The sequence below is a fragment of the Anguilla anguilla genome, chromosome 2 (assembly GCF_013347855.1).
Source record: "Anguilla anguilla isolate fAngAng1 chromosome 2, fAngAng1.pri, whole genome shotgun sequence".
In the NCBI taxonomy this organism is placed as follows: domain Eukaryota; kingdom Metazoa; phylum Chordata; class Actinopteri; order Anguilliformes; family Anguillidae; genus Anguilla; species Anguilla anguilla.
In genome coordinates, this window is record NC_049202.1 from 1,516,109 (window position 1) to 1,542,690 (window position 26,582).

The window sequence follows — 26,582 nt, forward strand, 5'->3', positions numbered from 1 at the left end:
GTTTTCATGTGCGATGCTACTGGCCTTGATTCCGCGCGCGAGAAAAACCGCATACCACCGCAAGCGGAGTAAGGAACGCCTTCGTACGAAACTGAAATGCGCTCATGTGCTGCTGCTGCTGCTTCGCTGATGACCTCCCGACCGCGCGGCTTCAGGTTCTGACGTTCTACAGGTGTGGCTACAGGTGTGACTACAGGTGTGGCTACAGGTGTGGCTACAGGTGCGGCTCGCATACCTTTAGTCGCCACGGTCTCGTCCTTCCCCTGCGTGAAAACCACGATCCGCTGCCTCTTCTTGTTCTCCTTGGGCAGCCTCTGGGCCATCCGCGCGATTTCTTTAATGTCTTCCGTCTGCGGAGGAAACAGGAGACGCCGTTTTTTTACCGATCACGACACCAACAACAAAACGTCTACCAAAATCAGTCAGGCTGCTGTGCGTAGTTACACCAGGCTAATTACTGCGGGTTCAGAAAGGAGGTACGGCCTGAAATCAAGACATCATCTGCAGACAAAAGAGCTACTTTGAATTACAATGGATCTGGTATGGCTTCATTATCACAAAAGCACAATAGAGCACGTACAGCTTGACATAACAAATATTTATAAGATCAGTCTCGGAATGGGTCACCGAATCACTTAGAAGGGTGAATTCTCTAAAAATATGAATTTCAAATTTAATGTTCGTGTAATTGTGGAAATAAGAATATACCATACAACATCAGTTTAGACCCAGATTCAATATGACAGCCATGAGCCTTTTCTGTTACTCTGAATAATGAATTCATGCACGTTTTACATCTTTTGCCACTTACACAGTCTTGCCAGTCTGTCAGTCACAGAAACAAAGTATGTCGGTTAAGTGGAAAAATATGTAACAGCTGTTTAATATCATTATATCAAAGTTCAAACGCATTATGATGAGACAAAAACCAGGCTCCTTGTCAAAATGGAGAGGAAATCATTTCAGAATTCAGGAATAAATTAATCAAGATGGCCACCAAACGGAATGCAAATACCTGGGGATTTAAAACAGGTTTTTCAATGAAGATAATAATAAAATAAAATAATTATAGGTTAACTTCTCCTGTATACTATTCCAAATATGTTGTCTTTGTTTTGCTCGAGGCACTGAGTGTTTTTTTTTCCAGAAAAAAAGGCACCTAAATATATAAAATCCCCGGACATGCAATAAATAAGCAAACCGCACACGCAAAGGCACTTTAAAGGATGAAGGTTCTACTGATGAAAGAGAGTCTAATTTAAAAAATAAAAATAAATAAATGTCCTGGGAAGTAGATTACAAGCGTTCAGTCCTGAAATGCTGAATGGAAACGACAAACGATAAAAGGAAAAGTGAAATAAGATGGAGAGACGGACAGAAGCGGGCTGCTCCAGTCACTCTCCACGCTGACCCGCCGAGCGGCTTTTCGGGCAGATGGCGGAGGGCTGCCCCGCCCCCCCCCCCCGGCCCCCCCGCCCCCCCCCGGCCCCTCGGCCAGCAGCCTGTAACACTGCGGCTCGGGGGCCAGCGACAAACCTGCTTAGTCACCGACAGACCGTCTGATTCGCTGACTTATAAAATCATTTTTTTTAAGTCTTCTAATTTCACAAAAGCACCAAACGACTCTTTGGTAAAGAAGCATGAGCTTCAAAAACTCAGAGCAATGGGGGGGGGGGGGGGAAACAGAAATAGAACAACAAAAAAAAACAAAAAAAACAACTGACTGCAACAAAGCGGCCCAAAGCGGGCGGTGTGCTGAGAGAGCCCGGGCCTGGATCTCAGAGAGCAGGGCCAGATCATCTGCGTTTCCTAATCTCTGCACCCACCAGCTGGCGGGCAGCAGCAGAGAGGGGGGCGGAGCGGGGAGGTTGGGGGGTAGGGGGTTGGGGTGACTTCCATCCTCACCCCTTCCCTCCCCCCCCGATCCAGACGAAACTGCAGCCACGGAGTCTGGGGCCCTGGCACCGTGCCAAGCCCCCCCCCCCCCGCCCGCGCCGCTGTCCCGCAGCCAAACCCGGGATCGGGGGTCTCTCAGCGCCGTCGCTAACTAGCGCCCGACGGGTTCTGTTTCTGAGAGAGCAGCGGTGTTTCACGGCCAACGCCAGCTGCTGCAACCCCCCCCAACCCACCCCCCCATCTACCCCACACCCACACCCTCTACCCTCCACCCCCCCAACACCCTCCACCCCAACCCCCCCACAACCCTCTACCCCCCCCACACACATCCACCCCCCCACCCCGTACCCTCCATCCCACCCCCCCATCTACCCCACCCCCACACCCTCTACCCTCCACCCCTCCAACCTCTACCCCCCACCCCATACCCTCCACCCCAACCCCCCCAACACCCTTTACCCCCCCACCCCATACACTCCACCCCACCCACCCCCCACACCCTCTACCCCCCCCCCCCCCCACAACCCTCTCCCGCCGCCCCCCCCCCCCACACCCTCTACACTCCACCCCGCCCGACACCTCCGTACCTCCAAATGTTGAGAGTCTCAGGATTTAAATTTTCAGACCCAGTGCTCAGAGAGAGGCAGCAGGGCGGAACACTGTCAGGATTAGGGAAATGCACTCTCCACAGACAGGGCAGAACGGCGGCCTCTCCACAGGGCAGTGAACATGCCGCCATAAAAATAAAAAAAAATACAAAAATATTCAAAAAAGTGAAGTGCAGGTAAGGGGAAAAAACAAAAAACAAAAAAACAACGGGCCAGATTTGCCTGCCTTTCGTGACTCGTTTCGGGTGCAGATATGACTCATCCAGCCCCAGAAACACGCTTCTTATGTATCAAAGAGGTGCATGTGGCTGGAAGTGCAGTAAAGGTGTGATGTACAGCATGCGATTCATCGCAAGGTGCGCTTCTTAACGCACATGCATGTAAGGGAGGATCCTGTACATAACGGGCAGAGTGTGGCTGATCAGCTATTCCGTTGATTTACTAAAGGTCACTTAATGAACGAGGGTCAAATTTTTTGGGAAATTTCTCCGCCTCCAAAAATCAGGCATAAATGAAGGTGCAAGCAAGACGGAGACAGGTATAGGCCTCTAAGAAAGAGTCTTTGCAGCAAGAAACAGGGGAACTGCCAAAAACCATCAAATCCGCGACACCTATGCTTCAGTGACAAACACCCAGCCATAGAAATAATTACTCTTCTGGGAGAAATAAAAGACAACCTAGAACCTCCCACACAATGTTCCCATTCCATCCTGGCGATAGTCGAGCTCCTCGCAACGTCACACTCTCTCGCATCTGGATTAATTCAATCGACGACGGCCGGCTCAGCTGGAGTATCACAGCCCGCATTTTGACCTGCTCTGTCTGCAGCACTGGAAACGCTCTTATGTCGCACCAGAAGACACATCAATTTCCCCACATCCAACGAAGATGTTCCATCCACTAAACAGGAGTTGTTTTTTAAAAAATTTAAGCTCAGCTTCAAACACAAAATGTGATTAGTAGGGAGTTCCAGTCACTGGTTCTGTAATTAGCAGTAGCCTTAGTGAATAAGTTAATTTCACACAGACTGCATACACACAAACACACCCTCGTCAGGCCACCCTTCGCACTGTGAGTTTCACGTAGGCTTACATATATCTGGCCCCACAGGCTTCCATTACTACATGCTAAACACTATAGCGTACCTGAATCGAACATAAAAAAAACAGACAGAGGCCAAGATATTCTTCAGATAGCTGCTCTAATTCAAAGTGAGTGAATACATTTACCGCGCTTGTCATTTCACACTCCAAAAAAAAAAAAAAAAAAAAAAAAAAACTCATTTCAACGCTGGATACGCACAGATAAGATTAGTCATTACAGCTTCGTTGTACGCGGCACAGAACACGGCTGAGATGCGATTGTTGATCCGAAGCACCTTTCAGAGCGAGGCGATGACGGGCGGGCGTCATAAAGGGCCCGTAGTCCCGGAGAGGGGAAATGGAATCAAAGAGCTCGTGTAAAGCAGTCTGCCACGCGCATTCAGATGTATAACAGGTTCTGATGCAGCAAACATCCATTCAAAAAACAGATGTTTTGTAAGAACTTGAAAACCTGGAGCACAAAAAGCCCTCTTTTGCTCTCCGCCTCCGCCGCCCCCCCCGCCCCCCCCGCCCCTCTCCTCTTCTTGGAACAAAACGTACATTTTCAGTAACACAGGAAAATTCACAGTAACCTGAAATCCGCTTGCCTACTTTAAAGGATATTTGCTATACGTACATGTACATATATATATATACATTTACTACACGTGTAACGTGTGTGTGTGCTTGGGTGTGCGGATGCGTGTGTGTGCGTACATGCATGTGCGTGTGTTTGTGCATGTGTGTGTGTGTGTGTTTGTGCATGTGTGTGTGTGTGTGTGTGACCGTTTTCCACACTGCAGTCCGTGGAGCGCAGGATAAAAAGGTGTAACAATGGCAGGAGAGGTGTCGCTGTCTCTCGTGGCAGCTGGTATTTTGTGGGCACCTGTGCCATTGTTGGGAAGATCTAATGAAACGCCAACACTAGGAGGCCTGACCGACTCATCACGCCAACACCAAATCAAAACGTCACTGCTAATGACGGACTCGCCAATCTGAAATAAACCCATCAATTTAAGAACTCTGAGCAACCACGCATTCTGCTACTTATTGGAAAACTAGTCGGCATTAAAAGGTGACAAACCAATGAAAATTCCCTTCCCACAGAACGTGTCAGGTCAATAATAACCTCTCCTTTGTGGTTAATCCATGCCACCACTGCCCTTCCTCAATTCCATAATTTCACGGGAAAATAAAAGGCTTTCAACACACACACCAGTCCGCTGGTACGTTTTTAGTTTCATCATCAAATACAACAAGGAAGTACAAACTGCAGTTTATTGACATAGTGCAGGCTCGCTTTGCATCCGATTAGCTATTCCTTAAGCTCAGGCGGGGGGGGTTGGAAAGCGAGGGGGGGGGAGATGCACAGAACAATCTCAATTCTCACTACCCGGCAAAGCATCCGCTGTGGCACCGCGAAGACCCCCCCCGTGGCGGATCCTAAAATTCCCAGCTGGCTCCGTTGATTTCCGAAGCTAAAAGGCGGGTGGAGTGGGGGGGTGTTCTGGGACTGCGTGGAGACGGTGTGAAACATTACATTACATTACATTAACGAGCTTAAATCCACCGCGCTGTAGAAAAAACAGGTTATCTCCGCGCGGAATCTCGCACAGAACATGTGCGTACGCGCTCAGGATGGGGGGAGAGGGGGGGCGCGGAATTCTCCAGCGTGCTTTTCGCTTTCATCCCTCCATCGCCCGCCAGAGCCTCTTCCTAATTAACCCATCAAGAGGCGCCGGAAGCAGGAGGAACGTCTCTGTGCCCCTCCTCCCCCCCCTGCCCCCCCGCGCTGGTGTGATGGGAACGGCCCCGCTCCTTAGCCCAGCGGTAACGCCCCCCCCCCCCCCCAAAAGACAGCGGCGTCCGCGGGTGACCTTAACGCAGGACCGTGAAGGAACCCGGACCCTACGGTCCCAAAACCATCAACAACACGACACCGTACCCCCCCCCCCCCCCCCAAGCGCCAGGTCTTTAAGGGCCTTCCTGAACAAGCCCTGGAACTCAAGCTTTAAAAGCCTCTGCAGTCTTGAGTATAAAAATAAAAATAAAATAAAAATAAAAAAAGGGTGTGAGAGCCTGTGAGTGAGTGCTAATGGAAAGGCTGATACTGAGGTGGTCAGCAGGTAACAGGAAACGCAATCTGTCGCCGCGGCTGAATTTAAACCAGGCGCGCTTCAGTCTGCGGCTCCCGGGGGCCACAAGCACACGGGGCCGGCTCCGTCCAGCGCTGCCATCTTTTTTATCATCACGCGACACAGAGATCACGAGCAGCCAATCACTTTCAGTTTATCGCTAATCAGCCACACGCACTCCCCCTCCCCCCCCCCCCCCCCCCCCCCCCCCCCCCCCCCCCCCCCCACCCCCCGCCCCTCACACACCCGGTTCAGTAAAACAATCAGTTCAGTGCAGCCACACGATTGCGTGCACTTTCATCATAACTGCTCTTAACAGGCGAGCTTCACACAACCCTATCAGCAAGACAAGATAATGACTTCAATAAACACAACGGATAACAGAATGCTTTCATTCTGGTGATGTGGCGTTTGTAAATCTAAATGACTCCAGTCCATGATCATTTGATCAGTATAAACCCAAGCGCTCCAAAAATATACCTCTGTTGTTGTTCAGAATTTCTCATATAACACGTCATCCAATCAAACGCTGCCTGAAAATAAAAAAAAAACCAGGAACATGCAAAACCAGTAGAATATGAAATCCTAACTCACTTGGAAGTCTAACCGCATTTTCGACTCAATTCTGTACGCATTCAGCCCCTGGGCTTAACCCCCTCCTTGAGGGACGCATGTGCGCGCCAGTTTAATTAACTTCCAACCAATTAATCTGATTATTTGCACAAATTGGATAATTAGCCTCATAACACTTAAACCTATACATCTCCCCCCAAATGCACTGCAGTAAAAGCTCGCTTTGGAAGGAGAGAGAGAGTGAAGCGCAGGATGCGCGGTTAAGCCTTAACGATGGCGGTGAGAACGCGAGTCGATTCTTTAGTTTATTAAGTCATTAGGAGCGGAAGCTGGATCACACCCAGCACTCCAACGGCCCCCAGGAGCACCTCTGACAGCATTAAGCCCTTTAAATATCGAGGTGCTTCTGGGCCGTGTGAAGCCGCTGCTAATGAAAAGGATCCAAACAAGTCGTACAAGCTTGAGCCCGCAACGACTGTATCAATCATTCGCTAAGTCACAACCTTCCTCAGCTACGGCGATCGTGTAACAAAGCAACACGTTTATATAAAGGACGTGATTTGAACGATTGGATGCTTCTATCAGTTTCATCTGACACGAACGACCCATATTCAAATTGAGAATCCTCAACTGACAGGTAATGAGCAGACTAAGCAAAGCACAGATTATGCCAACTAGAGACATTATTGGGGTGGGAAAGGTGGGGGGGGGGGGGGCAATTTTCAGGTAACATAAACTTTGTTGTCTTTGTCAGTCAGACTCGTGCTCTGTGAAAGGAGTGGAATGTTCGCACTCGAACAACCATCCCATAAAAGCAGTTCAGATGGGGGAAGGAAATGGTGACATCACTGGGTATAAATGTGGATGCACCAGCGGGGGATCCGTCAGCGCGAGGACTCAGTCTCGTATTTCATTGGCTGAAAACGCGGCGATCGTATTTCATTGGATGAAAACGCGGCGATCGCTTGCGGAGCGGGCGAGATATTCCCCGAGCGCTCCGCAATACGCCTCGCAAAAAAGGTCACCTGCTTCACAGAATGTTCTCTGGGTAATCAACAACATCTTCTTTTTCTTTCCTTTTTTTGCACAGGATTCTCCACTGAAGGATGCTCATTGGCTGCAGGCAGATGAGGGTGGGTTCTGATTGGCAGGGATTCAACATGGGCGGAGTCAAAGCCACACACAGCTGTGTATACAAGTAGCATTCTAGTACTTAACCAGTTCATGAGAAATTTCCTGACTGAAAAATTACTAATAATTATTAACAGACCAGTTAATCTTACTCTCAAATTCTTACTGCATTAGTCGATTATTAATAGATCACCATTAAGTAATTTTAACTCTTTGAGATTATTCCTCACATTTAACTGGAATTTCTAGTGGTGCCTCACCGAGCCCAAACCCATGTCATGGAGCTGAGGTACGTGCACCCCCTACCCGTACCCCCCAACACCCCCCTACCCGCCGACCCCCAACACCCCCCTACACGCCCCCCCCAACACCCCCCTACGTGCACCCCCTACCCGCCCCCCCCCCCCCCCAACACCCCCCTACGCGCTGTAGAGAACCTTCCAGAACCGCGGACACACGGCACAGCAGGGGACCAGGCACCAAATGGAGGAGAGGGAGGCGTGCGTCGCCGTGCCAACGACCGGTGCCCCACGAGCTGTTTGGCATCGCCCGGGAGGGAATACATGCGACGGCAACCCGGCGATGCCAGATCAACCGCAACCCGCCACATCCTCCCCCCTGATTGGACGAACCAGTCGCATCCTAACGCTGCGGGCTCACAGTCAGTAAATAAAGCCGCAGCCGGCCTGCACGTGTGGGTAAGAACCTTAATCAGCTGGACCAATCAGGAGCCTGACCCGACCTTCTATTAAAGAGCAGGCACACAAAAAAAAAAAACACATAAAGAGCACAAATACATACAGCCTCAATCCACCGACTGAATTTACGAACCACAGCCCGAGCCCAACCGTGACCAACAGGAAGGCGACAGGAAGTGAGCCGCGGAGAGCCTCAGCTGAACCCCGGGCTGCGGAACACAAGCACACGCGTGTCCCGCACACACGCGTGTCCCGCACGACGCGGCTTTCATACGTCAGACGCTGTTTTTCCGGAAAGCGTCCGTAAATCAACACGACAGAGCTCATGTCACCGGGAAGTGGTCCCCGTCTTGCTCGCAACGTTCCGTCCTTTGTGTTTACTTCATGTGATGCCAGTTTCCCTCTCCCTCCCTCCCTCCCTCCCTCCCTCCCGTCTGTCTGTCTGTCTTTTTTTTATTTTATTCCCCCCCCCCACCCCCTTTTTTAAACCTGTCACTGGCTGTCAGGAACGGGCTTTCTATTCCAGTCACGTTGATCGCACCTTAAGTGATTCCAGACAATTATTCATGCCGGGAAGGAACACACGGAGCGGGAGCCCTACATTTGAATAGATAAGCCACTTAAATTATTTAAGCATATCATTCATAAACTCACATTCGCTTTTAATTTGAATATATGTTTAAGAGCCGTGTGATGATCTTGTTGCAGATCAATGCTCTCCCCCCCCCAACCCCCCACCCCCTCAAAAAAAAAAAAAAAGACTAAATTAATGCTTCTCCCTCAAAGAGGAAGCAGTCCCCCTTTCCCCCCCCCCCGCCCCCCACACTCCCCACATATTTTATGTACTAACAAGCACTATAATTTTCATTTACATAATCGGAAACCACAGGTGGCAGTAACTCGTTTATTAAAAGGGACGCTGTACTGTGGTATTTAGCTGCAGCGCTGCTGCAGATCTGCGGTGCGGGATCCTCCCAGAGAGCAGCCGAAGCTAATGAGGGAGCTTTTTTTCTTTTTTTTTTTTAAACGAAGACGCCTGTGACAGGTCTTCCTCTCCGCAGAGGAAGCTCGGATCTGCGCCCGAGTCTCTCCGCTTCCCGAGAGGCTTTTCAGAATTCAATAAATAACATCTGTAGGCGACGCCGGGGCGCAGACCTAGCACAGTGCGTCATAACGGGGAGCGCGGCTGAACAAAGAAACCATGACGACTGCCAGGTTTCCATGGCAACTGCTGCAAGGCCCCGCAGAGTATAATGGCACATCAATCACTGTCCGAAAGAACTTCATTATCAGCAGAAACGATCCTTCAGGATCTGTTTAGTGCGCAATTGTCGGTCAACTCACCTCAAAGCCCTGCTCTCTGGCAAAAGTGGCAGCCTCCTGAAAGAGAAACACAAATGAATAGTTAATTATAGAGAAGGGGGAAGGGGGGGGGAGCGTGCGCGTGTGTGTGGGGGCAGAGTACAGGGTATCACACAATATAGACAGACACGCGCACACACACACACACACGCACACGCACACACACACATTGACACTCACACAAGTACACACACATATACACACACGCACACACACACACACACACACACACGCACACACACACACGCACGCACCCACCCACGCACACACACACACACACACACAGACACATTGACAGTCACACACACACACACACACATTGACACTCACACACACACACTCACACACACACACACACCTCACTTTCTCCAGGCATTTCGCTCGAGCTGTGTGCCACTTTCGGGAGCTTGAGCTCTGTGAAGCGACTCTGCCTCTCCTACCCTTCAATTAGTATTCCGAAGGGCCGCACCTGTCCCGGGCATCTGCCTGCCTGATTTTACACTTACAACAGCAGCAGCAGCAGCAGCGCGACACGACCGCAGCGCTGCAGCTACCAGCCACGCCACTGACCAATCCAACCCTGGCTAAAAAAATAAAATAAAATGGACGCGTAATGAGATCGGTCTCCTTGTGCCGTCTCTGCTGGGCCATACATGGCAGAAACGGCAAAAAATAAAAACCCTCAATAATTATCCGGCGCTGAGCGTCCGCAAGCAAAAGTGTGACAGTTAGAAGCGGCTAAAAATGAGACGTAACAGGACAGCAGAGGCATTAAAGACTCAAGCGGCCATTTTAATATTTCACCCCGCGCCGGGACAGTGGGGGCGATGCTCGGGTGTTAAATGATCTGGCTCCGTCAGGCCATCCTCACTTCGGCTTGGCAGCGTGACCTTGGGGAGAGGTTGACAACCGGGCCCTTTAGGACAGGAAGAGAACAGAGAAAAAAAATCCCCCACAGGAAACAATGAGGTTAGCGGGTACCGTGGGGGTGGGGGGGTGGGCGGGGTGGTTTTGGGGAGAGGGGGGCCTGCGGCCTGTCGGCCACGGGTCAGCAGCATAATGGAGCCAGGGATGTGTCAATTAATCTACCACACGCACATGAACCGCAAGCACAGCCAAGCTAGCGCACCGCGCAACTGGCCTGGGCTTTCTGACAGGCTAATGCTAGCTGAGCTAAGCTAGCGTACCCCGCACCAGCCTGGGCATTGAGACAGGCTAATGCTAGCTGAGCTAAGCTAGTGCACCCCGCACCAGCCTGGGCATTGAGACAGGCTAATGCTAGCCAATCTAAGGTAGCGCACCATGCACCAGCCTGGGCTTTGTGACAGGCTAACGCTAGCCCTGCCAAGCTAGCACACCGTGCACCAGCCTGGGCTGAATGACAGGCTAACACTAGCTGAGCTAAGCCAATGCACCTCAGACCAGCCTGGGCTTTATGACAGGCTAACGCTAGCCCTGCCAAGCTAACCACCCCACATGTGTTGTAATAACTGTCATGGATTAAATGTTAGCATAACGGATAAACAATTCTAACATATGAAACAGAGTTATTAATTGTCCTTGTAGAGGGTGTTATGAAAATCTGTGTCCCTTTGATGTCATCGTGACAGTGAGGCTAGTCTGGGTAGGGGAAGGCAGGATAGCAGCACCCACCCCTCACTACCTGCAGAAAAAATATTACACTTTTCAAAAATCGAATCACAGAATTTAAATAACATGTTTTTTTTAATAGCGTGTAAAGCGAAGTTTCTCGCTTTGATTCCCCCCCCCCCCCCCCCCCCCGCCCCCCCCGCTCCTCAAACGGTCTCCGTGGTCAGAACACGAGGTGAAGTATAACAAGCAGGGCTTTGACTGCCGATTCCCTGCAGGCCCCACGGGCCCATATTTAATGCAGAGCCATCAAAATGCATGAGCCGCTCCCCCTGACTGGGGGGGGGGGGGGGGGCTTGTGAGGCAAAGGAATATTTCTGGAGAGCGCCAGGCTAACAATCCGAAAAGCCAAAAAACCGAGGAGTTCGGCCAGGGGGAGCCAAGAAAAACGAAGAGGAAAGTACACATACTTCTTCATCGCGAAAGGGGTGTGGGGACTGTGTTTCACAGCGTCTCACTTTCTATTATTCCACACAGAGGAGAGAAGAAAAGAAAAGCGAGGGATGAGAGCTTGGAGATCGGAGCCTGCGAACTCTGAGGTGTGATTAAAAAAAATAACCTGAGAAAGACAAGTGTTAATCTGGAAAAGAAAAAACCCCACGTAGACTGCGTGAATAGCAGTAGCAACACTCAGTATACACATGAATAACAACCATTATTTATGACTTTTTTTTTTTCCAAAACCACTTTCTCTGTAGCTAATTCCCACACAGAGTACAACAAATATAACGAAGACGTGGAGGTTATACTCCATTATAGAATTCTCTCCAGATGGCCCAAATTGTCGCTAAAATGCACCTTCATTAGAAACTGAACGTTTCACAGCACCACACACAGACCTGCTCCTGCTGTGATGAAGTTGGAGTCGTCATGTCGCGATGGCACACTAAGGCCAGTTTTGGAATCCACTATTCCACCACACCAGACTGGTGCATCCATCTCCTATTCCACCACACCAGACTGGTGCATCCATCTCCTATTCCACCACACCAGACTGGTGCATCCATCTCCTATTCCACCACACCAGACTGGTGCATCCATCTCCTATTCCACCACACCAGACTGGTGCATCCATCTCCTATTCCACCACACCAGACTGGTGCATCCATCTCCAATTCCACCACACCAGACTGATGCATCCACCTCCTATTCCACCACACCAGACTGGTGCATCCACCTCCTATTCCACCACACCAGTCTTCACTACCACGTCAGCAGACGGCCCTGCGATTTAACGCAGAATTAAACTGAGTTTATTGGGAGTAATTATGTAGCATAAATCTGGATTAGCTCCGTAAATTAGTGTTCAGTGTTATTAAGAGTGCACAGTGTAACCTCCATCGCAGCCCAAGTGTTATGTAAAAGGATTACTGAACACACGCATCCTTCACTGTGTGCTTCAAAACTGCTCACGATGATGTAATACTGACCCCGCAAACCCACAGGAAAACATCCAGATTGTAATTTCAGCCACTAAATTGACCAAAAAAAAAAAAACAATACGTTATCCGCTCGCTTTTATAAATTGACCCGTTCTCTTCAAAAAAAATAAATAAATAACAATAAGCTGACATGACGCATGGCTCAAAGCGGAGAGAAGAACGATCGTTTTTTTACACAATTTCACAAAGTGTACAAATGAAAGCGCGGGGCCCAGCGGTCGGGTTAATAGAAGCTGATAAGCTGAGCAGCATTCAGTCCCCTCAGGCCATTCAGAAACATCAGCGTTAGCTCCACCGGGTTAGCCAAGGCTGACGCCACCGCCGCCGCCGCCACTGCACAAATTCAATTGTGTTTGACATGGGGGGAGGGGGGGGGGTCGGGCCTGACAAGCCATTTACAAGGAGACGCTGTGTTTATTTTCTGTTTGTAGCCATTCGATAAGCGGCTGCCTGTTTTTTTTGGGGGGGGGGTGGGGGGGTGGTGGGGGGGGGGGTTGGGGGGATGCAGGCGCTCGGTTTGAAGAGAAGGGGAGCGCTCGCTCACTCAGGGTGGATTCCTCTGTCACCTCTAAAAGCCTCTCGAACCCCCACACACCCATCAGGAAGGCTAGCTGATCGCTCTCCTCAGGGCGGGTGGAGGAGCCCCGCAAAGCAGAGCCAACAGCCGGAAGGGGCAAAACCCCAAAGATTTATTTTAAAGTTCCACATAAATTACGCAGAAGACGACATCTCTGGATGGGTACCACACTCCTCCGAAGCTTTCCACAGATGGACAGAACAGCCGATGTCCCGGGTTAGCCGGGACGATCGGGGGAATTAAAGAGTGTGGGGGGTGGGGGGGGGCGCTGTGTGCTCTGAGGGTTCGTATTGTGCTGGGTGATAAATGAGTTTGATTAACTGACTGACCGATCGACTTATTGACGGATTGACTGGGTGACCTTTGAGAGAAAGGGGGGAAAGAGAGAGGTGTGTAGATCCTGAGTGAAAAAAAGTGTGTGTGTGTGTGTGTGCGTGCGTGCGTGTGTGTGTGTGTGTGTGTGAGCGAGTGTGTGTGTGTGTGTGTGAGCGTGTAAGGTTGAGGTTTAACCAGGCAACCCACCTCCAAGGAAAATAAAAGCAAACTGAAGAAACAAGAGAACCACAACAAAGAGTCTTATTCAGGCCCATAATGTGTGACTTCCCACCAAGAAACGCTGGTGGATATACCCCACCACTGCATATCCGCTGTATTTCATAGAAGATTACAACGAATGTCTTGCGTTTAATATCTTCCGCAATTTCGCCTGTCTGCAAACAGTTCTCCCAGACTGTCATGATTGTTCCAGTTTGTCACCATCCAACAGGAATCTCGCAGTGGGGCCCGATCTCATGTCGCTGACCTTTACAAACCTCTGAAAATGAAATGTACGTATCTTCATGATGTTACTGGCAGACGTTGTGGCCCACACACCCAGCTGGTTATGAGGATTACTGGAACTTATTCAAATGTAGCGTCTGAAGGTTGGGAGGCGCACGTCAGTGAGCGCGTGAGAGAGTTCGATGCCAGACACCTCTGATCGGAATGGACGATTAATCTGAGGGGGGTTTGCGTCAGACGGACACATTCACTGTGTTTTCGTCTTTTTTTTACAGTGGCAGGATATGGGCATGGAAACCCCCCCCCCCTCCCCCCCACACACACACAAAAACAAAACAGGATTTGTTATTCAAACGAAGCGCTTTCGTTTTCTCCCCCGTGCGAAAGGGAATGAACAGCCAATCAGGAGAAAGCGATGCTACAGACAGGCGCTCCGCCAAAGTGACCCCTAAGCCGTCCGCGGGGGCGTCAGAATGGCGGGAAGGGATTCCGGGGCGGGGGGGGGGGGGGGGGGCTGGGGGGGGGGCTAGTTAGGAGTCAAACAGCAGCTGGCTGGACAGGGTAGGGGTGTAGGGATGGGGTTTGGGGGGGATGAGAGAGGTGGAGACAGCCCCCCCAAAAATACCCCCCCCCCCACCCTACCCTGCCCTGCCACCCCCCAAAAGCATCCGTCCTGCATTTTACCAAAGCCTGGCATGTTTAGTCTGCACTCACTCCATCACAGAGTTTTTTTTTAAACTGCAAAATCAAATACCTGCAATGCTCTTCAGACTACCAAAAAGGAACAAAAATAAAAACAGGCAAAGGCCTTTTGAAGGTGCGTTTGCTGGCCTGAATTATAATCTGAATCGCCTCTGATCATTTCTGGCTTCATCGTTGCATAAAGCCCTTCAGTAAGGTTCTGTTACCCCAGTAGTAATTTCTAATTTAAGATAAGCTATAGCCAGCAGGGGTATTCCAAACAACCTGCACGCCCTATCAATAACACAATTTCATGCTTTAAAAATCACCAGCATACCCAAATAAACCGCAATAATGAAAGAATTAGTCTCTGGCAAATCTTCATGCAAATTTCAGGCATTATTTTTACATGACACTTTTGAACTTGAAATGTGATATTCACAAAATACCCGAGTATCACGTTACGCGTTATGACTAATGTCACATTCCACGCTGACCGGCTCCTTAAACAAGTCCACTTGAAGCGGCTGTACGATCTCAGCGATTTTTGCTTCTGACACGGTTTCTGGCACACGCAGGCTAGTCTCTTGGCAACAGGGCTGCAGTCACACATGGCGTGCACATGCGTTTCCTCAATTAGTGCAAAAACACGGTTTTAAAAAAAGCACAATTAAAAACGGAAAGGCTTATTTTATCTAGTTACTAGCAAGCATAATAATATAATACTGCAGTGTTACTTTAAGAGTATGTTCCCGTACATTCAGGAATGCAGGAGATCAAAACAACAATCAGAAACAGTGGAGGCGGCGTCAATGGCAGCTGGCAAAAAGACGCAGTTTAAATCGAAAGGCGGGGCAGCCAGGTGAGCAGCCTCAGACTTCCTGGTGCTGCTCAGCGGTCAGCACTGGGGGGTGACGACCTGGCAACGCAAACAAACACGGCTCCATGGCAACAGGGCGGGGCCAACCCGCGAGCTCGGCCGTTACCGCCGCTTCATCACAGCTCGCTCGCCTGCCCCAGTGCACTCTGGGAACGACCCGTCCGCCGCAACCCTCTCATCTGCCCGTAAATCGCGAGGATGCTAGCTTTTACCAGCGGCCACCGAGAAGGTCAGAGGTCAAATATCTGGGATATATGCCATGGACCGCGTATCCGGAAGGAGGAAACGGAATGCGCGCAGAACGGGCGATACAGGAAATGACCTCATCGTGTACAGGAACCAATGCAAAGCCGTACACAGCTCTTCCTCAGTCAGGACGTTTTCTGGCAGGTTACCATCGAACGGAAGCCATCACGGAAACAGCCTGGGAGCAGTACTTACTGTCGACACTGGCCTTTTCAGCATTGTGTGTGTGTGCGTGCGTGTGTGTGAGTGTGTGTGCACATGTGCATGTGTGTGTGCGTGCGTGCGTGAGTGTATGTGTGCGCGTATGTGTGTGTGTGAGTGTGTTTGTATGTGTGTGCACATTTGCATGTGTGTGTGTGTATATATCTGTGTGTGTGTATATCTGTGTACATGTGTGTTTGCACGTGTGTGCGTGCGTGTGAATGAAGAGCAGGCAGAGACAAGAGGAGAAATTCTAAACAATGTCCAATTACTTAACTGCAGGGAGAGGACACTTTACTGAGACACAACAGTATGTTTGAGGTCACTGCTCTTCAGAACGAGGAAATGAAATGGCAGTCGTTATGTGTTCACTGGCGAGATCCAATCTTCCGCTGCAGGAAAACAGCCCTGCCTTTTCTGTTTATTATGAACGTATGAGCATTTGGCTCACGCCAACTTACCTCATAATGTGAAACAAAGATCTGGTCAGCTGGGATTTGCTTGGCATCAAACAATGAAAATGGAAAAGGGGGGGGGGGGGGGGGAAGACAAAAAAAAAAAGCTTTTAAAACAATCTGAACCGTTTGTACTGCGGAGATGAAAGCGTGGTTTTAATGAATGGGCCGTATGGAACCTGAGCCGGAGTCGCCGGCCCTGTCTGAGGATGCAGCACGCGGTGGCCTGTCGCCAGGGGAGACCGGGGCAGAACCGAGCTTTCGTTTACGGAGCTTCGCGAAAGCCGGGCCTTCCGCCAGCCTGCAAAACGCCACACCAGCGAGCGGGAAGAGAAAATACCCACAATGCCCTGCTCAAAGGAAACGCACGGGATGACGCGAACTAGGCGGCCGCGTAATGTAGGTCATCGAAACGTCGAGGAACAAAAGGCCCCATCAACAGCGTGGTTTCTTTAAAAAAAAAACTTACTTTACTGAAACGCTTCATGTACCTGCAGCCGTACAACCAGCTGCACTTCAGCCCTCTACCAATACGCTGGATCTGCTCCCGTTTCAGAGAGTCTGCAGGAGAGAAGAGTGCAGACCGGAACAAGATGGGAATCAAACGACGGCTTTGCTCATCACAAACACGGCATTCAGCTCCAGCGGCAGCAGCGTAACCCACACAAAGCCCCGCGCAGGAGCGCACCGCTGGGAGGATTTCTCCTGATTCATCCTGATCAGTCAGGAAAGACCCGGGGTGTCTACAGAAGATGTGTCAGTTAGGGTTTTTATTTTTCCAGCGATTAGGCCTAACTTAGCTTAGCTCTCCTATGCTGCCTGCGCACGTCTGAATCGCGCCCTGCAGATACGTGCACGTCAGACGTCGTGTAGCACCCCCCCCGCCCCACCCCCACCCCCCACTGACACTGCCCCCATGTCGCCTTCAGTTCAGCAAAGCGCCATTTCTGGGAAAAGGCAGAAAGCCTTTCTCCCCCCTCCCCCTCATACACACTGTGGTCTTGGGGGTGGTAATACATATTGCCTTGTCATTTTCATTTTTCTTTCTGCAGTTGTACATGAACAGTAGCTCAAGTAAATTCTGAACATGTTGTTTATGAAACAAGGTTTGAAATAAGTCGTCGGCAGAGATAGCATCAGCGGGACCGAGTTGCCAGAGCTCAATGGTAGGACTCTTTCTGCTAGTTGGGCTGCGGTCTGTTTCTCTCTGAGGCATCAGGTTAGTCTCTCTGAAACCGAAAGCAGCCCTACGTCACGCCGGAGAGGAATCTGGGGTTAGTCCTCCTCCCTGCCTTAAAATGTTCCAGCATTTAGGTAAAGGTCAGCTCTCCCACTGCCCCCTGGGATACTACAGCACTCCCAAGTCCTCCAGCTCATTACGGAAGAGCAGCCGAATCCAGGCCAAATGTATTTATTTTGCGGCCTGCAATTAACAGCCCCCGGGTGGTGATTATTCTCTGTAAAGTGCCACAGGGGACAGCGCTGGGAAGGGAAGCTCAGAGACCCAGTGTGGGGTGGGGAGGGCGGGGTGGGGGTGTGACGTAGCGCGTAGTGGTGGAGTCACGGGGCGAGTGGAGCGCCCTGCGGCGTTTCCACGGCAGCGCTGGCGATAATGGCGGTAGGGAACATGGCGGATGCCCCCCAGGCCCCCGCCCCCCCCCCCGGACCGCAGGGGGGGGTCGGGTATCGGAGCGGGGCGCTGCTAAACTTCTCAGCTTCACTCTGGCAGCAAGCCGACATCCTGCGCTCGCTCCCGCTGTGACAGAGACGCAGCGACCCCCCCCAACGGCGACCCCCCGAACGCCAGCGCCGCTCTCCCGCTGTCCCGCCATCGATCGGCTCCCAGGACACTGTCTCCGCTCGCACACGCCGTGACGCTCGCTCACTCAGAGGACCCGCGGCCTCGGCCCGCCCGCTGAGACTCCGCCCCACGGTTTCGCGCGCCGTGGAGGACCTCTCTCTTAACCCCCGCAATTTCAGATACTCTACGGCTCAGTCTGGAGGAGGTCAGAGACTGTCCCGCGATGCACACTCACAGCCGTTAGCAGGGTTCCCCCCACAAGCCCGCCCGCGCCCCCCCCCCCTCGTACGCAGGGCCCCCAGTGAGCCGGGACTCTCGCTGGGGTAGGAAGCCCCCCCCAGGACTCTCGCTGGGGTAGGAAGCCCCCCCCAGGACTCTCGCTGGGGTAGGAACCCCCCCCCCCCAGGACTCTCGCTGGGGTAGTATTTCAGCACGTTGGGCGCAGCTGCACCAAGCAATTCGTACAAATACAACCTGAGATGGAAAAGGAGGGGGGGGGAATATTTAATACCTTCAGCGGCAGTTATTTTGGGGGGGGGGGGGAGATTAAACGAAGGCCGAACGCGTTTTAGCGAAGAAACCCAGACCGCTAAACGCCATGAGCAGGAACGCCGAATCAGAAAGTCCCCTTCCTCTCCAAATCCACTACAGATCGTGACCATTTATCACTTTCTCTGGTTTCTCAGATTTTCTCAAAATGCATCTAGGAAAGGGCTGGCTGGATGGAGAAATGTTAAATGCATGTGTTCAATATGCAGCCGTTTCCTTCGCAAACGATGAAACTTTCCTGAAACTTGACATTCGACTGGAGGTGTTCTCTCGCACACGTGCGGTGTGAACCCTGATCGGTCCTGTGACTGCTGCTGCAGCTGCTGACGTCTTTTAATGGTTTCTCTCCGAATGTAAACCTCGGGGGGTCGTCTCTGACTCATTCTTCCTCTTCCCGAACATCGACGAGGCGCGTCTCTGGGCAGGACTGCGGGCCCCATCCGCACGCCGCGGGACGGTCCGGGGGACGGTCGGGAGGGCGGATGACCTCATCGCCCCTGGGGCGTGGCCGAGCTGATCCACAGACAGGATCTCCGCCTTAAAAGAAACATTTATTGCATCCTCTTCCGCTTTCGTCAGGTACAGAATCCGGCCTTTTACGGGCTTTTGGTTTCAGCGTGTGAGGGGAGACAGGAAGCGGCGAATCCTCCGCTTTGCTGGGGGTGCGCTAACATGGAAACGCTCGAGTTGATGAGGGGGGGGGGGGTGGGGGGGGTGGGTAATGGAAGAAGTCCCCCTTACAGCCCCGGGAGGCCCTTGGAGGAAATCGCACCCCTCCCCCCCTCCCCACGCACACCCCAACTTCAGCCCTACTGGAAAAATACTTACATCAGCACCGCCACCGCAACTCGACCCCAAACACCCTGGTTACGTAGTTTCAGTTCCAGACAGAGACCTGCTCTTCTGGGGTCTCTCAGTTTCAGTTACACACACATACGCTCCTCCCGGGCGGTCACGGGCGCGAGTGGCGGGAAGTGGGCGGAGCCGGCGGCGATGGGACACGCCCACGCGCGGGGGGCGTAAAGCGGCTCGTTACCCGCGGCCCGTTCAGGCGCTAGGCTAACGTTACGCTCCCGGGTTTATGCCGTGTGCTCGGAGCCCGGGACCGCCAGGCTCTCCGTTGGGCCAGCGCCGGTCCTCGGGCATTACGCCGCGTGTTGGCCAATCAGCGAGCGGGCCGCCGGACCGAAGGCCTGGTCCTTCACCGCCTCTCCACGGCGACGGCGTCACCTCTCCGCTCTCTGCGCTGAGGTGAAACGGCGGACCCGAAAGCGGTAACCTGCCAGGCCGGGAACGCCCCTACATAGCCAGCTGGGCGAGGCCCGCGTAGCCACCGCAGAGCCCCTCTGTTTAAAACGAGCCCCAGCGCGGGACAGAGCCCCTCTGTTTAAAACGAGCCCCAGCGCGGGGCAGAGCCCCTCTGTTTAAAAGGAGCCCCAGCGCGGGGCAGAGCCCCTCTGTTTAAAAGGAGCCCCAGCGCGGGGCAGAGCCCCTCTGTTTAAAACGAGCCCCAGCGCGGGGCAGAGCCCCTCTGTTTAAAAGGAGCCCCAGCGCGGGGCAGAGCCCCTCTGTTTAAAAGGAGCCCCAGCGCGGGGCAGAGCCCCTCTGTTTAAAAGGAGCCCCAGCGCGGGACAGAGCTCCACACCGGGGTGCACTGCAAGCTTTAGGGCCCTGAGACTCAAACATAACCTTAGGATGAGAGCTCCCTCAAGGTGAACACTCATCTTTAGCAGAAAATAGCACGAGTGCAGCTCTACTTGAGCAGTTAATTTTTTAAATCTCCTTGTAAAGTCAGCTATATAACAATGAAGTGATAATGGCACTCAGCAGCGGCAGTGAGATTTTATTGGTGTATTGTTGTCTGGTCCAAGTGTTCCTGCTAATAAAAAGCAACCAAGAACTCAGACAGTCAAAAAAAGAACACATACACATACACACACAAATATAGGTGTGTGTGTGTGTGTGTGTGAAAAGTTTTGGTGTGAATTGTCCTAATTTATTCAAGAGAAAGTGAAAGCTGTGCCACTCGAATCTGACAGCTAAATTTCCATGTGCAGTCCCCCCCCCCCGTAAGCTTTAGCATCAGCGACTTGCGGGGGGGTCTGTACGTACTGCTCGCCTCTCGTATGGACGACCTGAGGAAACCCCCCCCCCCCCCCGAGCCTACCGACGATAGCGCACAGAAGCTTCCGGACATGCAGTACAGACACAGAGTACAGACATGCAGTACAGACACGGATGCCTTCTTCAGCAGGCACCACCGCCAACTGCCAGGCCTTGATAGCGAATCTCACACCTCAGATATCACCTGCTGTATAAGTCACACCTGTGCAGCAGTCACACAGCTCCTCTCCAGAACAGAAAAAAAGAAAAAATGAAACACTTTTTTTAAATAAATAAAAAAATATTTAAAAAGCTTCCACCATTATATTCTGCTGGACTGGCTTATCAGCTGCTTAGTCACGAGCCACTTCCCCACCACTGTGCCCCCGTGACCTTGCCGTGACCTCCCCCTGACTATTCACTTCCACTCAGCTCAGCCGCGAAAAAAAATCAATAGATTAAACGCCATGAAATCGTGATGCCGTTACGATGAATGATTACAGGATTAATTCTTATCCGGCTCCTTATCCGCTGTCCAAGAGAAATGTTAAATGGGCAGGGAGGAGTAGGGAAAATGCATCACACAGACACACACACATATGCAGACACTCACACACATGCAGACACTCACACAGGCACACACACACACACACACACACACACACATACACACACAGGCATGCACACACACATACACACACACATGCTCATACACACACACACACACACACACTTCAGCTGTGAGGGTTCTAAGCCGTGTGAGGCTGTCAGTCCTCGGGCCACTGACAAACGGGAAGCGGAAAAGCGTCTGACTCACCGTTTCGTTCCCGAACAAGATGTCGACGTACGGCATGACCTTCATCATGGGCTCCTTGAAGAACTGGCTGATGAAGGGAGCGGACAGGTTGAGGCCGAAGATCTTGTTGTTCTCCGAAGCGTGCCTCGCCACCTTCAGGATGGACTCCGGGGACACCGTCAGGAAGAAACCCTGGAAAAGAAGATTAAATAAATAAATAAATAAAATATTACACAAATGTCAGGCCTGCGATTCAGTTTCCATCATGAATTCAGCCTGTTATTTTCCTTGTGTGTGATATCTGTTTATCGGCGAGGATTAATGTCATTACAACTTTATTCGATTTTTCTCACAGCTGCCTCCCCTGGTTTCAGTTTCGGCTGGGGACGGGAGGCATGCTAAAATAAAAGGAGACTGAATGATTCACAGGTTCGATGCAGAACCGTAGAGACTCACAAAAGCAGCATTCCCGATGCTAAAACGCGACATTCCCGATGCTAAAACGCGACATTCCCGATGCTAAAACGCGACATTCCCGATGCTAAAACGCAGCATTCCCGATGCTAAAACGCAGCATTCCCGATGCTAAAACGCAGCATTCCCGATGCTAAAAAGCAGCATTCCCGAAGCTAAAAAGCAGCATTCCCGATGCTAAAAAGCAGCATTCCCGATGCTAAAAAGCAGCATTCCCGATGCTAAAACGCGACATTCCCGATGCTAAAACGCGACATTCCCGATGCTGAAACGCAGCATTCCCGATGCTAAAAAGCAGCATTCCCGATGCTAAAAAGCACAACAGCATCAGCAGATTTATGCACAAATTTGAGAAAATCTGATTTCGCACGGCGGGATAAAGAGCAGAACACGAGATTAACGAGGACAAATGATGACAAGTGGACTCCTTAATTGGTCTGGACTCGACAACAGTGCAGGAGTACAATTCAGAAAAACAAAGGGCACCTTCCACAGAAGGCCAGTACTGGAGGAAAATACGTACTCTCTCCCTAATGACTGCGTTAGACAAACCGTGCAGTTTGTCAAAAATATTTTTTTAATCACATACACAATGATCAAAGGTAAGTGGAAAGAAATGATAATTTTCCACTCGACTCAAGCCAGCCTGAGAAAGCCATCCCTCTCTCCCTCTCTCCCTCTCTCCCTCCCTCCCTCCCTCCCTCTCTCCCTCCCTTTTTCCCTCTCTCTCTCCCTCTCTCTCTCTCGGCCCCGTGTGGCGGACAGACCGGGCCCGCTCACCAGGAAGCGAGGCGCTCGGACCCTGCGATGCGGAAAACAAAAGTTCTGTCGGGGACGCTCCTCCCGGGGTAACCGGAGAGGCCCCACTCTGCGCTTTGTGCGACCGAAGACAGGCCAGGTAAGGAGACACCTCCGCGCCTCAGACCCGAAACCTGACCCCGCCACCCCGATGCCCGCCACACAAAACACCGCTTTTCACAGCCATCTTCTCAACCACGTTTTTTAAAGCCGTACAATTATTCATAATACCCTGCGACACAGCGACGGGGGGGGGAAGAGATTCTAAGAGATTCTAACACTGGACATTTTTGACGGAGACACAAAAAGCTTTCGGTGCGTGTAAAACTGAGGGGCTCCTTCCAGCCATGCGATAAGTGACCTTCATGTGTCAGGAGGCTTAGGGAAACACAAACTGTACTGTTCACAAAGCGGCACAAAGACAAACAAAATGCACACGAACATTCAGTAAGAACCAGCGTGAATCCCAGTGCCAGACTGGAGATATCCCAAATGAAGCGCTCCTCGACAGGTGGGTAGTAGGTGATTAAGTAGAGTTTAAGAACTAGTACTGTGGCACTTAGAACATATTGTATAAACATCTTATTTTGTGTAATTAAAGAGAAATGGATGTTTGGAGCCTATATATTTTGTATATTATAATTTATATTGACCGTAATTTGGACGGTGGAAGGTGGACTTGAACTTTTTAAGGCCATCTACGATATAAAGAAGCTGCAAGAATGAATAATGGTCGGGCCTAATGGAGCACTGTGAATTCACAAGTAATCAGAAACTCGCAACTGAAAGATTCATCAAGAGCCACGGCGACCTTGAAGTCTTTGCCTTGACCTTGAGGATAAGTGTGGTACTGCAGAAAAGTGTGGATACAATTTGTGTCAGGTTTAAAATGAAATTGAAAAAGACAGACTCGTATAATTTAATAAAGGCGTTGAACTGGTTTCTTCTATTTTATGTTTTGAGAGTCAGCTCTCGCTAGCTCTCACTAGCTCTCCAAAGCGGCGGCGTTTTAAACGCGCGTGTTCTGAAAGGTCTCGGAGATTCACTGAACCCCCCTTCCAGCAAACGGCCTCTCGTTGACCCTGACATTTTCCTCTCGGAGCGTGCCAACGTGTCAGAGGTGGCGAGATTGTTTTCAGACGTTAATAGCCCTTTTTGTTGCTGAAGATAAACTCTCGCCGCGACCACAACACTGCCCCCAGATCAAAGGGCCTGCAGATCTATCGAATATCCCGCGAGGACGTGAACTTTAACAACCAGACCACAAACGCCCCATTCAGACAGACGCAGCAGAACCTTTTAAAAAAAAAATGCTCACTGATTTCCGATATAACATTCACATTAACCCACAAGCTATCTGTGAGAATGCCATAATCTGCACCCAACACTGGCCTTTCTTCATGTAACAAACTGAGTAGCGAAGTACCGGGTGTCATTTTCAGAGACAGAAGTGCATTAGAGGTTCTACGCTGGGGCTTCACGATATCAGAAACACAGCCCTTCACAGCCCTGGCCATGAAACATGCATTCATGAGCGTATGGAATATTATTTTACACGGCTTTGTGCTGGTGTCAGTCTGCCCATAAGGCCCTGCACTCGAGGTGTGGTAGTGCTGGGATAAAACTAAAATGACCCTTTTCTTATAAGACTGTGCAGCCCTTCTGTAGAATCAGAATATCTGCGTACAATCAGACAGAGTGAACGCACTCGTCTAATAATAACCCGGACATGCAAGATGTGAAAAAGTCCTATTTTAGAAAGGCCATTTTAATTTGTGACACATGTGGAAGTTACTAAAAGGAAAATCCCCCCCACCCCCTTACACACACACACACACACACACACAAAATGCTATTTTGATTCTGCTCATTAAAGTTTAAAACACAGCATCACAATTCACTGCCTGGCTGTCCCTTCTTTGGGATGATGGTGACTGTGAGACCGACGTTTGGAAAAAAAAAAAAAAAAAAAAAAAAATTATAATGTGCAGAGCCATCACTGCAAACGCATTATCAAAATATAATATATGATGGGAGTTTAATAAGGAAATAAATTCCTGCAAACTGAAGGTAGCTGAACATACACGATTCCAATGGAAATGACAGAACCAGGCCGGACATCCACAGTTTCCACATTAAACTCAGTGGTGATATGACAAATCCCATCCAAGGTTAGCTGTAAGTACACCTGATACTCTTTTATTTGGAGAGAATCAGTAGGGGTTGGAAAGCTTTTGAGCAAACCCAACAATTACCTGAGGTTCTCATATTCATTCTGCGGAGTCCGGGCACGCAGTCAGAAGAATTTCTTTTTTTCTACTTTTTTCCTGTGCTTAATTCGTGTTTGTTTATACAACATTTTCTCAAAGCTGAAAGTATTTTCCCCATGAGGAGTTTGTTCTGGCTTGATAAACGTCTTCCAGATTGTCTGTGTTTAGTGCGTCTATTAGAGCCCGTCACAAACAGCCCCCTCCCCCGCCCCCAGGCAAGATCCCCCCCCCCCCCCCATCATGCGCCGAGGCAGACAGCTTTCATTACGTGGAATTAAACGGAGCTCCGCAGATCGACCTCATGCGTTAGCACACGCCGCTAACCGCCTCCTCTACCTCTGCAAAACTGCACAGGAGCGTGAGGAGTCAGTATCTGAGGGCTGGCGGTGTGTCATCAGCGCCGTCTGACACACAGGAAGACAACTACGTGCGGAATGTTACCGTGGTTCCAACACCCCCCCCACCCCCCCCACCAATAAAAAACTAAAATACTAATTTTACCATGAGAACCACCAGGTTTATCCTAATTTCTTTTCAGTTTGTAGTTATGTTGTATTTTGCAGTTCCATTGCTACGGAACACCGGTGTAAAAAGAACAGAATTCCAATGACTTTTTGTTAAGTCATCAGGTTTTTTTTGGTCAAGTGGCCTCCTGATAATGACCAACACAACACAGGCCAAGTGTTTCTGCAGTGCATCCACAGGTACAGTGCCACCTGTGGTGGATAGCTTAGTTTTCCTTTCACAGTCCTGCACAAACAGAATACACTGTTTCAAAGTGAGTGGCAGCCTGCCTGTTTCACACAACAATTCACAAAAAACAACACATCAAATCTTCACGTCACCTTGTTAAATCTCGTCTAAAACTAGACCTTGTAGAACACAGATGCTTACAAGCTATTTCTATTAATCACCCAGAAAGTCTTGGATTTGCAAGGCAAATTACAGGTTGTTGTAGCTCATTAGCTGAAGCTATTAGTTGGAAAAATGAAAATACTTTATTTCATGTGTAAAGCAGTGTAAATCCCTAAGAGAATTACATCACTGCCAGAAACTGTCTAATTATGTCCCTACGCAAAGACAGGAAATCCAATGAAGTGACTCATCACTGAGGTTAAAATCACAATCGGGAAGCCACAGTAAGTTTCAGCCAAGCCCCCTTCCGGGAAATTCATCCGTTAACAAGAATTGTGTCACATGAAAAAGTCGATTTTGAATTGAAACTTTACTATTTAGGTTGATCATGGGTGCTTCTAACACATATGCTCATTAAGTTACATTGGCCTAAATATTCTTATAAAAATATAGCCACTGATTATTACATCCAACCTACTATATCGGAAAGTGAACAGGATAAAATATTATAATTTTCCGTTAAATTACAAACGCAGTCC

The 26,582-nt window shown here is 50.3% G+C and overlaps 1 protein-coding gene across 2 annotated transcripts in view; it reads right to left on the reverse strand.

Annotated features, from left to right (window-relative positions):
• Positions 1-26,582, reverse strand: part of LOC118221614 (adenosine kinase-like) — a 116,047-nt gene that overhangs the window by 15,569 nt on the left and 73,896 nt on the right. For both annotated transcript variants that reach the window (XM_035406840.1, XM_035406841.1), the window contains exons 7-9: positions 21,668-21,838; positions 9,468-9,503; positions 236-350 (exon numbers count right to left, since the gene is read on the reverse strand). In XM_035406840.1, coding sequence (XP_035262731.1) covers positions 236-350; positions 9,468-9,503; positions 21,668-21,838 — 322 coding nt within the window. The remainder of the gene's footprint in view (positions 1-235; positions 351-9,467; positions 9,504-21,667; positions 21,839-26,582) is intronic.